General features: G+C 41.1%; 1 protein-coding gene across 2 annotated transcripts in view; it reads right to left on the bottom strand.

The window, feature by feature from the left end:
* The window catches only part of RHOBTB3 (Rho related BTB domain containing 3), a 51,364-nt gene extending 37,819 nt beyond the window's left edge, over positions 1-13,545 (bottom strand). The window contains exons 1-3 of one of the 2 annotated variants that reach the window (XM_037153824.2): positions 13,414-13,545; positions 13,046-13,274; positions 8,184-8,370 (exon numbers count right to left, since the gene is read on the bottom strand). In XM_037153824.2, the coding sequence (XP_037009719.2) occupies positions 8,184-8,370; positions 13,046-13,274; positions 13,414-13,415 (418 nt within the window). In that variant the 5' untranslated portion in view covers positions 13,416-13,545. The remainder of the gene's footprint in view (positions 1-8,183; positions 8,371-13,045; positions 13,275-13,413) is intronic. The other variant, XM_037153823.2, reaches the window with a different exon arrangement.
* Between the last annotated feature and the right edge of the window lie 548 nt (positions 13,546-14,093).

Genomic DNA, 14,093 nt, shown 5'->3' with positions numbered 1-14,093 from the left:
TTAAACAAGTTAAACGTTAAACTGTAAGAAGAATAAACAGTATTTTACAAAACAGAAGGACTTAAAAATAGGTGACTGAATATTTCCAAGGCTATTACAGCAACGGTACCATGAGCCAGTAATGGCTGGCCCACTTCCTTTTAAACAACCTCGACATCCTCGGTATCAATACATATTGAACAGATTGGTTGCTCATAAACACCATAAAAAATAGTGGGTTGTTAAATCTGAAATATGTTCACCAAGTTTGAATAGACCTTATACTTTCAGTTTAACAGAATCCTCAATTTGACCTGAATCTCCACAGGAGAGTGAAATTGCCACTATCTTTGTAGATTTCTTATAAAGTACATTCTTATCAATCCAAACATTTCAATTATTAGACTCTAAAGCATTCAACTGCAAAGAACAAATTCAATCACTCTTTTCTTCAAGACTGAAATACAAAAAACCGAAGGAATAAAAAGCATTTATTCAAAATGTGTATTGTATTGTTCCAAGATTCATGATTATATCACGTACAGATCTGACTGGGAAGGTGCTAGATCAACCTATGTGCATGTACGCACTCCATAATAAGGCTCAAAATGTATGTTCAACCCGGTATTGGTTGGCTAGCTTCATTTTGTTTCATGCCAAAACATCAGATATGTCACTGTTCAAAGGCAGCCAAGGCAGAAGCGGATAAATCTATTTCTGGAAATGCATGCTGTTGTAGGTTGGCTTCCCTTGGAAGCAGATTGATGGAAATCGGTGTGCAGGAGGATTATGGGGGTGGGGGGTGACCTTGAAAACAACTCTTCTCAGGAGTGAGGAAGTGGGACTGGGCAGAGGGAAAATGCAAGCTGCAATAGAGCTGCAACAGGGACCTCCACTGATCCTACGGGGGGGCGGGGGGCTCTGGAGCTTACATGGTCCTTAGAATGGTTCCCTATTTGGAGGAAGGCAGCTGGACCTTTACATTCCTAAATCCACCAGAGATTAGAGGAGGACCACCACGTGGAGAGGCCATAACCTTGGGCAAGCAACTTCTATCGGCAGAAGGTAATGTCTGAAAAGGGACTCAGCTATATGGCAGCAGGCACCAACAAGCCCAGTGACCGAGGGATTAGTAACCACAGGGGCCTAGAAAGGGCATCTGGGAAACTCCCCACAGCATGCACAACAGATTTTCTGCCAACGAGTTGCATATAGATGGTGCACATATATGTACATATACTGTGTATACCAAGGATATTTAGCACACACTCCTAACATGCATGTAGTTATGTGTGTGTACACATGACTTAAATCATTTTAGCTTCACTGGAAGCATTTTAGAGCTCAGAAACCATGTACATACTCAAGTCCTCATTCCACAGAGGAGGAAACTGAGGCTCAGAGAAGTGAAGGGACCTGCCCAAGCTTCCTTGTGTTAGAGATGGAGAAATAATAAAAAACTGATTCTTGCTCCACCTGATAAAGGAACATGAAAAAGAAGCTAAAAATTTAGTTTGAGTAAAGAATTATAGATTTCAAATATGTGGTGATTTAACAGGTTAAGCTTGAGTTCTCTAAATTATGTCATAAGTTCTACTCTTTCTGCATTTACTTTTTCTAAGAAAATTTTAGGTTTGGAGCAGATAAAGTTTTCATACAGAATTTACCCTATTTTGAAATCGGTATTTCACATTCTTTACAAAGCCTTCATCAGTAGTGTCTTTGATTTTCTGGAGACAGAGGGCTTCTTATGGCTACAAAGGTCTCCTTATGTTGGTGGAATGGGGTGGGCAGGCATTAAACTGTATTTCTATTCAAAAATAAAGCAAAGTCAGTAGTGTTTCAAGTGGGAAATTAAGTGAACATAATTTAAAATAATTTTTAACCAATGATCTGGATTTGAAGGAAACTAATTTCAGGTTTCGTCCAGCTGAGGCGCCCCCACTGGGAGCAGCCACAAGCACCTTGCTGACACACAGGCCTAGAAAGCCCCTCCTTATTGCTAATCCTTACAGAGCCTCTCGGTCACAGAAGACATTTCTTTTTGTTCACACGTACAAAACAAAAACTGCTTAGTCATTATGTGTTGGGTAGGACCATCGAAAAAACATTTACGGATTAAAGAAACCTTCACTGAACATGCCATCGGGAACACTGAGGACCCAAATAACTTTAAACCGTGGTGCCTTCTTTAGGAGCTCACTCCTGTGAGCCGACCCTCAGGGGCGAAGACACTTTGCAAATCAGAGTGCTATGTTTCTAGTTAACATTGCAGGTTTGTTTCTTATATGTTGCCTTTGTAGTCATCACTAAATGTGTATTATTTTAAAGCAAACACAATGTACCTTTGGAACTCAAAGGAAGGCAACACTTTCAAAGCAGTGGCTTTGAGAATCTTACAATGTTGCCAATGCTGAAACTTTCGGAATTCCTTGTAAGAATACTAGCCTAGCAATGTACTAGGCTATGTAAGAGCTTCAAAGAGAAAAAAAGACAGTATGACAATTTTTAGGAGCTGAAGGTGATGAATACACCCTGGGAATTGTTGAGAAAATTTTTCTACTTTAAAGATAAATTCAATATTTAGTAAAACCCCAAACTTTATTCAGAGCTAAGAATGAGGCAGAAGATATACACAGTCTAGCTTGTCAAAACACGTGTAACAAAGGAAAGACATGAGACTGATTGTGTTTGCTGAACTAATTCTAAAAAGAGATCAAGAGAGGAGATACTAGGAGTTTCATGTATTACAAGGGATTGGCAGGTGGAGGGGAGACAATAAATGTCCTTGAGTTGAACAGACAGCTTTAGCTTTGTAACTACTTTGTGATCAAATTTTAAATGGTAAATTAAGTTCATCTTGTCAGTGCAATTTATTTTTTTCTCACTTAGGTATATCATTCATAAAATTACCATTAAAGCATCCTCTGAACAAATATTTATTGAACACCTACCACATCAAATACTAGGGATATAAGAATACACAAAGAAAAGAAGTTCATGGTCAGTGGAACCCAGACAGACCTGACTGCCAACAATTACAACCTAAGTACTAAAATAAAGGTACACAAAATCTCCCTGGGAACAGACGAAAGTAAACTCTGCCTGGGGGATTCTGGAGGGCTGCATGGAAGAGGCAGAGATCTACAAGATAAATATGAATTTGCTGTGCAGGTATGAAGGGGCATACAGAGAGGCACTCTGATCGTAAGACGGAGCACATGTGGAGGCCTGGATGTCAGGGAAAAGGAGAAGGCATGCACTTCCAGTGCCAAGATGGCAGGCGATGCCCACACCGCAATCTCTTCTCCATCTTCTCCTGCTGACTCACAAAATGATGAAATACAGGGAGTGGGAAGAAGAGTGATGGAGAAAGGAAGAGAAGAGAAGAAAGGGAGGGAAGTGGGAGGAAGGAAGAGGGGGGAGGTGGGAAATGTGCATATACAGCAACACAAAAAACAGAGGAGAGAGTCTCATCAACTCAGAACCCAGGAGTGCCTGAGAGACTGCCGGCAGACAGCACAAGACCAAAGAGGGACGCTAAAACTCATCGCACAGGTGGGACTCCAAGTTCTGCACTGTGGCAACATCAAGGGCAGAGGGTGGCTAGGTGGAGGTGGGCAAAGGAGGAGGGGAAAGAGGGACATCTGTAAAAATAACAGTAAAGAAAGAGAAGAACATTCACTGCTCAAAGCTGGTGAGGGGAAGGAGACCCCAGGGTGACCCAGGGGAGACCGTCTGGAGTATCGCAGTGCGAGCAGACAGGCCTGCAGGTCCGTGTGTTCCCCACTCCACCTTGACCCCAGACAGCAGATGCACGGAGGAGGAGAAAGGCATCAGTCTGACAGGGAGTCCAAACTGCAACACTGGCCAAACCAAGAATGATCAAATGTGTAGGAAGCATCCATACCACGAAATAAAGTCTCATCAAATGAAAGACGTAAAATGCAACCCCCCTCAAAAACAGACTTAACAGAGCAATCAAAACAGAATCTTAAAATAAGAATGGACCCAGAAGAACTAATTTGTGAGCTGGGGGGAGAAAACAAAACACCAAGCAATTCTCCCACAATGGGACAGGGAGAAATAAAGGGACATGAAACATTAAAAAGAGAGAGAGAGAGATGGAGAAAAGATCCAGAAGCCTCAACATTAACTTAGGAAGAGTCTCGAAAAGAGACTAGAGAAAATGAAGGAAAGGTGGTATCTGAAGATGTCAGAAAGTGGAGATTTTCCCAGACTTAAAGAAAGAAGTTAAGTTTTTCCAGTAGTTCAGTATGGCGGGCATGTGGCCCAGAGGATACACTTATCTTGTATTTTAGATAAGACTTTACCATAGAAAATTACTAAAATGAGGTAAAAATGATTGGATTGGAATAAGGGTATCAGTGAGAACCCATGATTTTACACACACACACACACACACACACACACACACACAGGGTCCAGCAGAAGGAAGGCCTGCTTGAGTGTGGTTGGCAGGGTAATAACACGGGGGCAATAATTTATAGTTTCAATTTGAAAATTTCACCCAAAATGTCACATGGTGTGACTGAGTGTGATTACATTATGTTACAAAATTATATGCTTATGATTTTTGTAATAGAAAGATGTGTTATTTGGGCCAGGCCCTGTGTGTGTGTGGGGAGGGGGGGACAAAGCCATTGGATACAGCCACATATATATGGACCTAGAAGCCATGACATCTAAAGTAATGAACACCCCCCACAGCCCAATTCTTGGTTTCTAAACATCATTATTTATTATGAGGAACCAGGGTTCCTTGAAGAAAGGACCGATTCCAGGGCTGGGGCAGACAAGGCCTAAGGTGAGCCTGGGACATCTTATGCCAGAAAATAAGGAAGGACTCAAAAATTAATTGGTGTTAGCTTAAAGAGGCCCCCTCTAGGGGGGGTTAAATTTGGGGTAATTTGAGCACTAGAGAGAATAAGAAGAACAGTTTATAAGATACTGAATTTAAAGAGCAAGTTCATGAATCATAATGATTCTAAAAGAAAGATGGAGCAGAAAGAAGGGAAAGCTGTGCTTTCAGAAGGATACCAACCAGTAAGAAGGAATGATTTAAAAATTGCTTTTGCAAAAAACATCACTATTTTGCCAAAAAAAATTGCTAACTGCAACCAGAGTTATCAGACCTGAAGGAACTGTGCAATTAAATAATGAGCTTGGGTTCTTTAAAAATGTCATTGCCACCATCTTCCCTTCCCACTCTAGTCCCTGAAAGGTGGGGGACCTATTCTAGATTTAAAGAGAGTAGAGACACATGGCTATTGAATCCAATGTGTAGTCCTTTATTTCGTCGTGTTTTAAAAACAAAACAGCTTTAGAACAATTGGGAAAATGTGACTATTTTAAATAACAGTGTAATAGGTAACAGTTACATTTTTGAGGGTGACAGTTGTATTCCTGTTAGTAGAAGAATAACTTTGTTCTTAGGTGATACAGGCTTAAATAATTAGAACTGAAGAAATCTCATAATGTCTACAATTTACTCTCCAGTGGTTCAGAGGAGAAAAGTGTGTGTGTGTAATTTCTGGGGTTCATTGTTCTATTCTTATCAATTTTCTTAGGTTTAAAATGTTGCGAATAAAAGCTAGGGAAAAAGAAACGAGTTTCTGAACAATGTGGTGCATTGAGTGTCACGGTCTGACTTGTATTCTGGGGTGATTATCCTGTGAGGCTGTGTCTCAGAAAGAGGCCAGGTAGGAACTGGAGACTAGAGGTCAATTTACCACAAAGCTTAGAAAAAGCTCCAGCCTCAGGCCCTTTTCTTGTGGTCCTCACCAAAGCTCTGGGAGGAGCCTGGGCATTAGACTGTCTCACATGGTCATGGGCTTTTGTGAAATTTTCAAGATAAGCTATTTTAACTATGTTTGGTTAAGACCACTGTCTCTTTCCAACCCAGCCCATTTCACCTTGTATCAGGCAGCTCTAGAGTAACCAGGAGCATCTGAGGGGTTGTGCGAAGAGGAATTTAGATTTAGGTTTAGGGAGATATTATTTGTAGTTCGTAGTCACTTCCTTGCATGGTTAGTAAGTGTCCTGGTATAGGAATGGCCTTTAGGCGTGCTTTGGCCACCCACTGTGCTGACTTACTTGGTGTTATGGCACGGAGTGTCCAAGCTGAAGGACGAGCACAACACGAATTACAGTGCCAGAACCAAAGCAGACAGTGAAGAAACATGCAGGGGAAAAACTGATCATCATTTTCTTCTTTCCATAAAACACATTAAAAAGTGGTTACCATATGAAGAGGTGATTAAAGACTCTGCAGCCCTCTAAAATATAAGAAAAGTTAAAGAAGTGTCAAGGTGTTAAATAATAGAAGCATCTTTTAACAACCTGTGGTACTTGACAGCTATTTAGGTTTGTAATTTGTTGTGGTTTCTTCTCTCTTTCAATTCACTTTAAATATCGATAGGTATCTGTGATGGGGGGGTGTTTTCTTGCAAAAAACCCTCTAAAATTCTATGTTTTGGGTCCTACAAAATCTGGAATTGCCCCTTTAGCAGATCAAAAAGAAGGTCACGGTGACAGATAATTAAATGACTATAATCTGAAATCCAATGAAGATGAAGAAAAAACAATGAATTTGAGATCTATTTAAAATACAAAATCTAAAGACTTTCTTAGTCAACTGGATACAGGGAGCAGGAGTAAAAGCTGGGTTGGATGATTCTAGTTTGGGCGAACGGATAGGTTTGGCATTCTTCACCAAGACAGGGAATTCAGGAGAGAGAGGAAGACGTCTGTGGGGCTTTGGGCCCTAAGAGAGACAGGAGCCAGAGAAACAACTGGGTAATCACCAGTGTCTATACAAGGCAAGGACAGGAGATGACTGCGTTCACGGTCAAAGTAAAGAGCAAGAAACAGTGAAATCAAAGGATGGAACACTCTGGGCAACAACTACAGGATGTGTTGGTGTATGTGTGGGGGGCAGTGTTGGGGAACAAGAAGACAGAACAATTAGGAAGGAACGAATAGCTGTATTTTTTAAATATTTTATTTATTTACTTTTAAAGAAGAGGGAAGGGAGGGAGAAAGGGAGAGAAACATCGATGTGTGTTTGCCTAGTGCATGACCCCAGCTGGGGTCCTGGCCTGCGACCCAGGCATGTGCCCTGACTGGGAATCAGGAGGAAAAGGCATGACTGAATAATTTCAAAGAGAGAATTATTGTTGGAACATATTAAATTTGGCAATAAACATATAAACTAGCAACCCTGACTGAGAACAAACTCAGTGTAACTGTAAAAGTAAAAATCAGACTGAAGAATAAATGGGAAGCCAGGAAGTGAACTCAGGAAGTGTGGATGACACTTTTGAGATTCATGGCCAGCAATGAAAAGAAAGGTTGAGAAACAGAGAAGATATGATTTCAAGGAATGGTCAAACCTACTTTTATATCCACTCATGTTAAACATGTAGCTTGCCCTATGACTCAACGACCCTACTCCTAGGTAAAAACTTAAGCACCATCCAAAGCAGCATGGACAAATCAATTACAGCATACTTGTACAATGGAATGATATGTAGCAACCAGAAAGCAAATGATAGATAAGCACAACATGGATGAATCTCAATAGTGTTGCACTCACTGAAATTAGACACTGGACATTACACACTGTATAACTCCATTTATACAAAGTTCAAGAATAGATAGAACTAATCTATGTTTTTAGAAATCAGAATAGTGGTTACCTCTGGGAGGGTGTTATTAACTGGGAAGAGACAAGTGAGACACTAAGTGCCACAGATGTGTCTACATCTCAATCCGTGTGTTGGTTGCAGAAGTAAAAATGAATCAAGCTGCATTCAAAGATTAGTGAACTTTATGTCCTCACTCTGCTATACCACAATAAAAATAAAGGAATAAAACTAAAAATTTAAAGTCAGCTGTACTGAGAAAATACCACTAAGAATGATAAAATATCACCAAATCAGAGTGAATTCTGAGTTGGCCCTGAGATATCTGACCCAGCATAATCACGGCAGAAGTTTGCAATCCTTTCCTCTGATGTCTCATTAACATATCCAGTGATGAAGAGACAACAGCTGGCATTTGAACCCACAGTCATTCTGGATTTTTTATTAAAAACTGCATTAACCATTAATAAACAGCTCTATTAATAATTCATATGGTACCTGCCTTCTCATTATAAAAAAGGAAAATTAAATACTTACCATTCTGTCTGGTCCCAATGGCGGCAATAATCACTGGAACTGAATTTGATGACCTTTTTATCACTGGGATATAATTATCCTTCACTTCGTGGAATGAAATCTTGTCATTCACACTGTATTTGATCACAATGATGTCGGCGCCCCCAATTAGATTCCGAGAGGTGTACCAATCGCTGTCAAAAACATCCTACACCAAAATGCGAAGAGTCATCTTTAGTCTGTCTTCAAATCAATCATGAAATAAACTGCAACACAGTAGTTTAATTTTTTCCCTATATTTCAAACTTCTGGGATTCACTACAATTTTTTATTTTACAAAATAACTACATAATTTTAAAAATGTTTGAAGTGTACCAACTCCTCTATTTTTTCAAACATTTTATTTCTTGCAGCTTAGACGACCAGGTGGTGGTAGAGGACTTACTGAAGTCCTGAGAGTCTACCAAAATAAGAAGCCTCTTTCAGTAACCGTGTTTAAAAATAAGCACTTTGTTTTAAAATTATGCCTTATTTTTACCAACTAATAATTTTAAAAGCATAACACTATACATTAGATACAAAAGCAACACATGAGTAAGGAAGCTTCAAAGGATTTTCTGTGACCCAGTTCAACACTGCAGAATGTTCAGTGCTGTTTGCAGCGCACTGTAAATTCTGTGGAGTTCCTATATTGTATCCAGATTTTAGAAATTCATTTGTACTTTTCATCTTCATGTATCCTTTGCACAGCACTGCATACGTGAAGTATGTACATGCATGAGAGATGCCTTCGTAAAATGATACAGTATAATAAGGTGCTAACATGGTAAGGAATATAGTGGCAATTCATGTATTTTGCTTATATAAATTTAAAAACTTAGGATAAGTCCTTCTAGTTTTGAAATCTTTACTTTTGGGCTACAGTTATAATACTTATATTTAGAACTTGGACCAAAAATAATTCATTGTGGATGTGAGCCCTTAAAAATTTGTCCTTTAATATTTTAGAAATAATTTTTCAAAGTTCCTGTGCATAGTGGTATAAAGAAAATATCTTTATATGTTCTGATACCATTACTAAATATGCCTAAGTAGTGTTCTTCTCATATTCTAGTTAACTATTAATCATTATTTGTGTTTTTATGTGGCCTTTAGTATGTATGTCTAGGATATAATAAAATTGGATTAGGAAAATAGCTTTGCAGGCTAATCTGGTCCAATGTGTGTGTGTGTATATGTGTGTGTGAATAAAGATTTATTGGAACACACAGACACACAAAGAAAGAAAACAGATAGCCTGATATGGCTAGGTGGCCCAAAATCTGTTGGACTATGTAGTTTTCACTTTGAAATATGAGTCATAAACAGTTAATAGTGTTGAATCGATCAGTAAAGATCTGTGTCTGTGTGTCAGAGCTCTTGTCCTACGATGCAAAATTCTGGAGAAGTGATTCACAGCAATGCCCTTTGGCAGAGAGCTGCTTCTCACCAGCACAGCCCCCCAGGCCAGGCAAAGCCTGCGTCTACTCCCTGTGCCTTCCCAACCCACCCTTCTCCTACAAGCACACTCAGAATAACAAGAATTATGGAATTTTTAGCTACACATACCCTACTGAAAGTAGGATGAATGCAGCATTTTAAAAGAAAATTAATCCCCCTCAAAAAACCCCACCCGAAGACAAACTATAGGAATATAAAATACAAAGTCTTGCACTTAGCAGAGGGTGTAAGAGGGGGGAGAAGTGAAGGAAGACACAGATCAAGAAAATGTGAAAGTTTCCCAGCAGAGTTCTGTGCTAATTTCCAAACCCCAAACCACAAACCCGTTCAGTTCCAACTGTATCTGTTACATAGTGTGGGAGCTCCAAGTGTGCAAGGATAATAAGGCAGAAGGACAGCAGAACAGTATACAAAAAGTAAACACAAGCAGGATCAATATTAAGTGGCCGTTTAACTCCGGGAAAACAAATCAAAAGTAATTTGCTCTTTGCATTCCAAATAATTCAACATTCCAGTTACCAGAGAGGTGTACAGGGGATGATGGGTTGTGGGACAAATATTTAAGATAAAATGTCATAAAAAAATACGTTTTGGAATCATTAACACTATGGTACTGAGACTACAAAGACATAAATAATTTAATTTAATTTCTATTTTATTTTAAATATAAATCAGAGTTTCAAACCTTGCATAAGAAAAGTATGCATGTATTACCTCACTGCTGCTTGTGGAATTATTTCTGGTAAACAGGAAAAAGCATAGAAATAAATAAAATAATAACTGCAACAAAAGGGGTGGGCTTGAGATACTAAAAATGAGCTACATGAGATAAATTTGAAGCATATTTATTTTTAAAATGCCAAGTATATATGGCAAGGATGCAGAGTAAGACTACAGGTCTATAGAAGAAAACAAGAAAAAAGAAACACAGCTATCCCATTCCAGGTTCAAGGAAAAAACACATTTCTTCTCAAACAATGTCAAAGAGAAAATGCTCCACTGGTTTCTAGAAATATGAAGGAAATAAGGTTTTCCCGCTCCTTGTAAGTCAGTTTCAGGATTTCCTTTAGGAGGTTATGCAACACAAGGCTTGGAGCCACATTTGGAGAATAAAGCTCATCTTTTAAAAACTAATCTGAATTTTTAAAGCAAAACAATGATTTCATTCCATTTGATTGTGGGGCTGCAAACACAATACTTACTAAGTACTAACAGTTCTGCACAGTTCTGTACCTGTATTTGTTTAAATCTTGAATGATGTGTGGGAAAACTATTGTACTTTGGCTTAGCATCAGTGATACCTGGCTGTACCAAAGTTGTAATAAATACTCTATTATTGTAGTAGCTACCGCTTATCACGTGTCTACCACATGCTAGGCTTCTATATTAAGATCTTTACATGGACTCTCTCATTTACTCTTTGGCATAGTTTTAGGAGGTACGGACTCTTATATTTACTTTATATACAGGAAAGGTAACACAGAGAGAGGACAAATGACTTAGCAAGGAACACAGCTACCAAGTAGCAATGTGAGAATCTGAAATCAGGTCCTTTTGATATCGAAACTTGTGCTCTATCTGCTCTGCTATATTTAATATTCTGCCAAATATCAGCTGATGAGTACGAGTATAATCAAGTTTAATATCTCTGATATACTTTCATTTAATGCCAAGAGAAGAAAATCACCTTACAAAGAGTAACTCTACAAATGTATTCTACCACGTCTGTGGACCATAATAACCTAAAAAACTACATCTGGTTACAAACTCAATGCCTTCTATAGGGCCAGAGTCTAACCAAACAAAGGTGATTAAATCAGCATGATTTAACATAACAATCAGTAAATGGCAAAAACCCATACTACTGGGGCTTATCTAAATCCATCCGGAAGATTCCATTTACTACAATTCACGGGATTACAAGTATTGCTGTTTGCTAAATTAACAACGTAAAGGGGAAACACTTAACATCTCAAAGAAAAAATGTAAAAGGTAACCCTAACACCCTAATTCAGCTTATTTTATTTTCCCTCCATTTTATTTCCTGTATTTAGTCAACATTTGTTCTGCTTTGTGTAAAACCAGTAAGTTTTTAGACTGTACGGCCTTTTCTTTCACAGTGCAATGACCACGTTAAAACAAGTGTTTTATTTGCTTGCACGGACTCCAGTCAATAAATTCTCTACTAATGCGTCTTATGATCAGCCTCACCGCTGTCATAACCAGGAGTTTAACAGCATCACAGTTATTGGAAAAAAACCTATTTTTTAAATTTCTTTTAGCCTGTTAATATAAATTTCCCTTTAACCACACATTTGTTTGGGCAAGTGATCTTTTGTTTCCATGATATGGATATTTGCATAAGAAAATGTTATATGTAAATTCTATACATTTCTTTAGGAATGTATATTAATTCCCTATAGCCCCTAATTCCATTTTTAAGAAATGCTGCTTAAATGTAAAAATCTCACATAATGATAATTTGTATTTTCTTTTTCAGACACTAAACTGTTGTTCTGTTACAAAATGTAATGTTTAGTAGCAATATGACTTAAAGACCAGTAAAGAATCAGGCATTGTCAAATAGGATGAAATGAAAACATTTAAAAATATGATGTTATTGTGTACTAAAAACATATGTGTCAATGAGAAAATTTTTCTCCTTTTATCAGACACTCAAGAATTATATTAGAGTTTATCAACTTCATGACAATTCCTGTCAATTATTACAAAATATAAAGCTTTTCAAAATTCCAAGCAGTATTAGTAATATCATTTGATTTATGAATTACCAAAGACAAATGCCTAATATATCAAGAGGGTCTGCATTATTACTATTAGAAACACTAAAAAATTTCAAAGGTAGGTAGTAATATACATGAGTTTTTAAAAATTAATTCTCAGTCCCTGTCTCTCCTTCTCCTTTCCAGGGTCCTATTTCTGAACTGCCCCAGTGAAACGTTTCTTTGCCTGTGTTGAGTTCTCGGAGGGCTTTATTTTTAGAACACTAGGTATTCCACTATCACTGACAGAGTAGGCATAAAAAACATTGCTCTCTGCTGGTGAAACTTAGTAACCCTGTCCCTTGTGGCTGGCACATTCAACTGTCAGCGTCTACCCGGGGACAAGCCACAGTCCTAAAGTGTAAACGCCCCACTTTCCCACCGGGGCTTTTTGCCTTCTAAGAGTGTTCTTAGGGCTGCTCCCTGCCTGATGAAACAAAGGACCAAATGTATTCCCAAAAGTGTTAAAAAAAAACAAAAAAAACTCCACCTGGGGGACCTGGACACTTCCCTTTCATGAAAGAGGGAAAGAGGGGAGGCGGAAAAAAAATGAAAGAGAAGCTGCGTCAGTGTCGTCCCAGAGCAGCTGCCGCGCCTTACCCAGACGGGGCAGTCGTGGACCACCAGCTTGACGTTTCCGAACGCGCTGGCCTGATACTCCGTGAACACGGGACGCGCGACGCTGCTGCCGGTCGCGTTCAGCAACAAGCTGCTCTCGTCCCCGGAGACCAGCGGGCTTCTCCCCAGGTACGTGCGGATGAGCCCCGACGGCCGACTGTCCTGGTGAAAGGAGTCCCCCTCGTTCCCCAGCGCCACGATGTGAATGGACCTACGGGACGGAGAGGGGCAGAGGGGGGCGAGGCGCGTGGTCAGCGCGCGGCGGGGTCGGGCGCCGGGCCCCCGCCCGGGGGCGCACGCAGCGGCGGCGCCCTGGCTGGGACAATGGCAGGACCGAAAAGCGCACGTACATGGTCTCGAATCCAAGGGCAGGGCGGCGACTCCGAGAAACGCGGCTCCCCACGGCCTCTCCGGCCGGTCCGCGGCGTATTCACCCGCGATCAGCTCATCCCCCGCCGCGACCCCCTCGAGAGCCTCCACCGCCGACGCAGAGCGGCCCCCGCCGGGCAGCGAGCTGGGGGCCGGGGCGCGCGGAGCGCGGGGCCGGCCAGTCAGGAAGTGCCCGGGACCGGGAACATCCCTGCCGGGTCCCCGCCTCCCCGCCGCCGCCGCCGCGAGTCGCGGGCTCCCTGCTCCGCCTGGCTCCCACTGCCGGACAGCTGTCGCCCTCGGCCCCCGGGGCTCCTCCTCCTGGCCTCACCGGGGTCAGAAGAAATGCTGGGCCTCCGCCCCCTCCGCGGGCCGGGCGGGCGCAGCACGTGCCGGCCCCGGGGTCGGGCAGACGCAGGGGACACGCGGCCGGCGGAGGCCCGGAGCCCGGGAGGCGGCGGAGGATACAAAGGAGCGGCCCAGGCGGGACGCCGCGGAATGTAAATGAATAAATACAGCGCCGCAGCCGAAGAGCGCCGGGTCGCCAATCCGCCTGCAGCAAGTTTGTTCAACTCGAAAGGCTGTAACCGGAGCCAGGGAAAGGGGGGAGGGGGGGGGGACGGAGGGGCCCCGCGCCCTAAAGACCGGAGGAGAGAGGTTA

This window comes from Artibeus jamaicensis, unplaced genomic scaffold (genome assembly GCF_021234435.1).
Source record: "Artibeus jamaicensis isolate MK-2021 breed Jamaican fruit bat unplaced genomic scaffold, CSHL_Jam_final contig_3214, whole genome shotgun sequence".
NCBI classification, from domain to species: Eukaryota; Metazoa; Chordata; class Mammalia; order Chiroptera; family Phyllostomidae; genus Artibeus; species Artibeus jamaicensis.
This window is presented reverse-complemented; position numbering and strand designations above follow the sequence as displayed.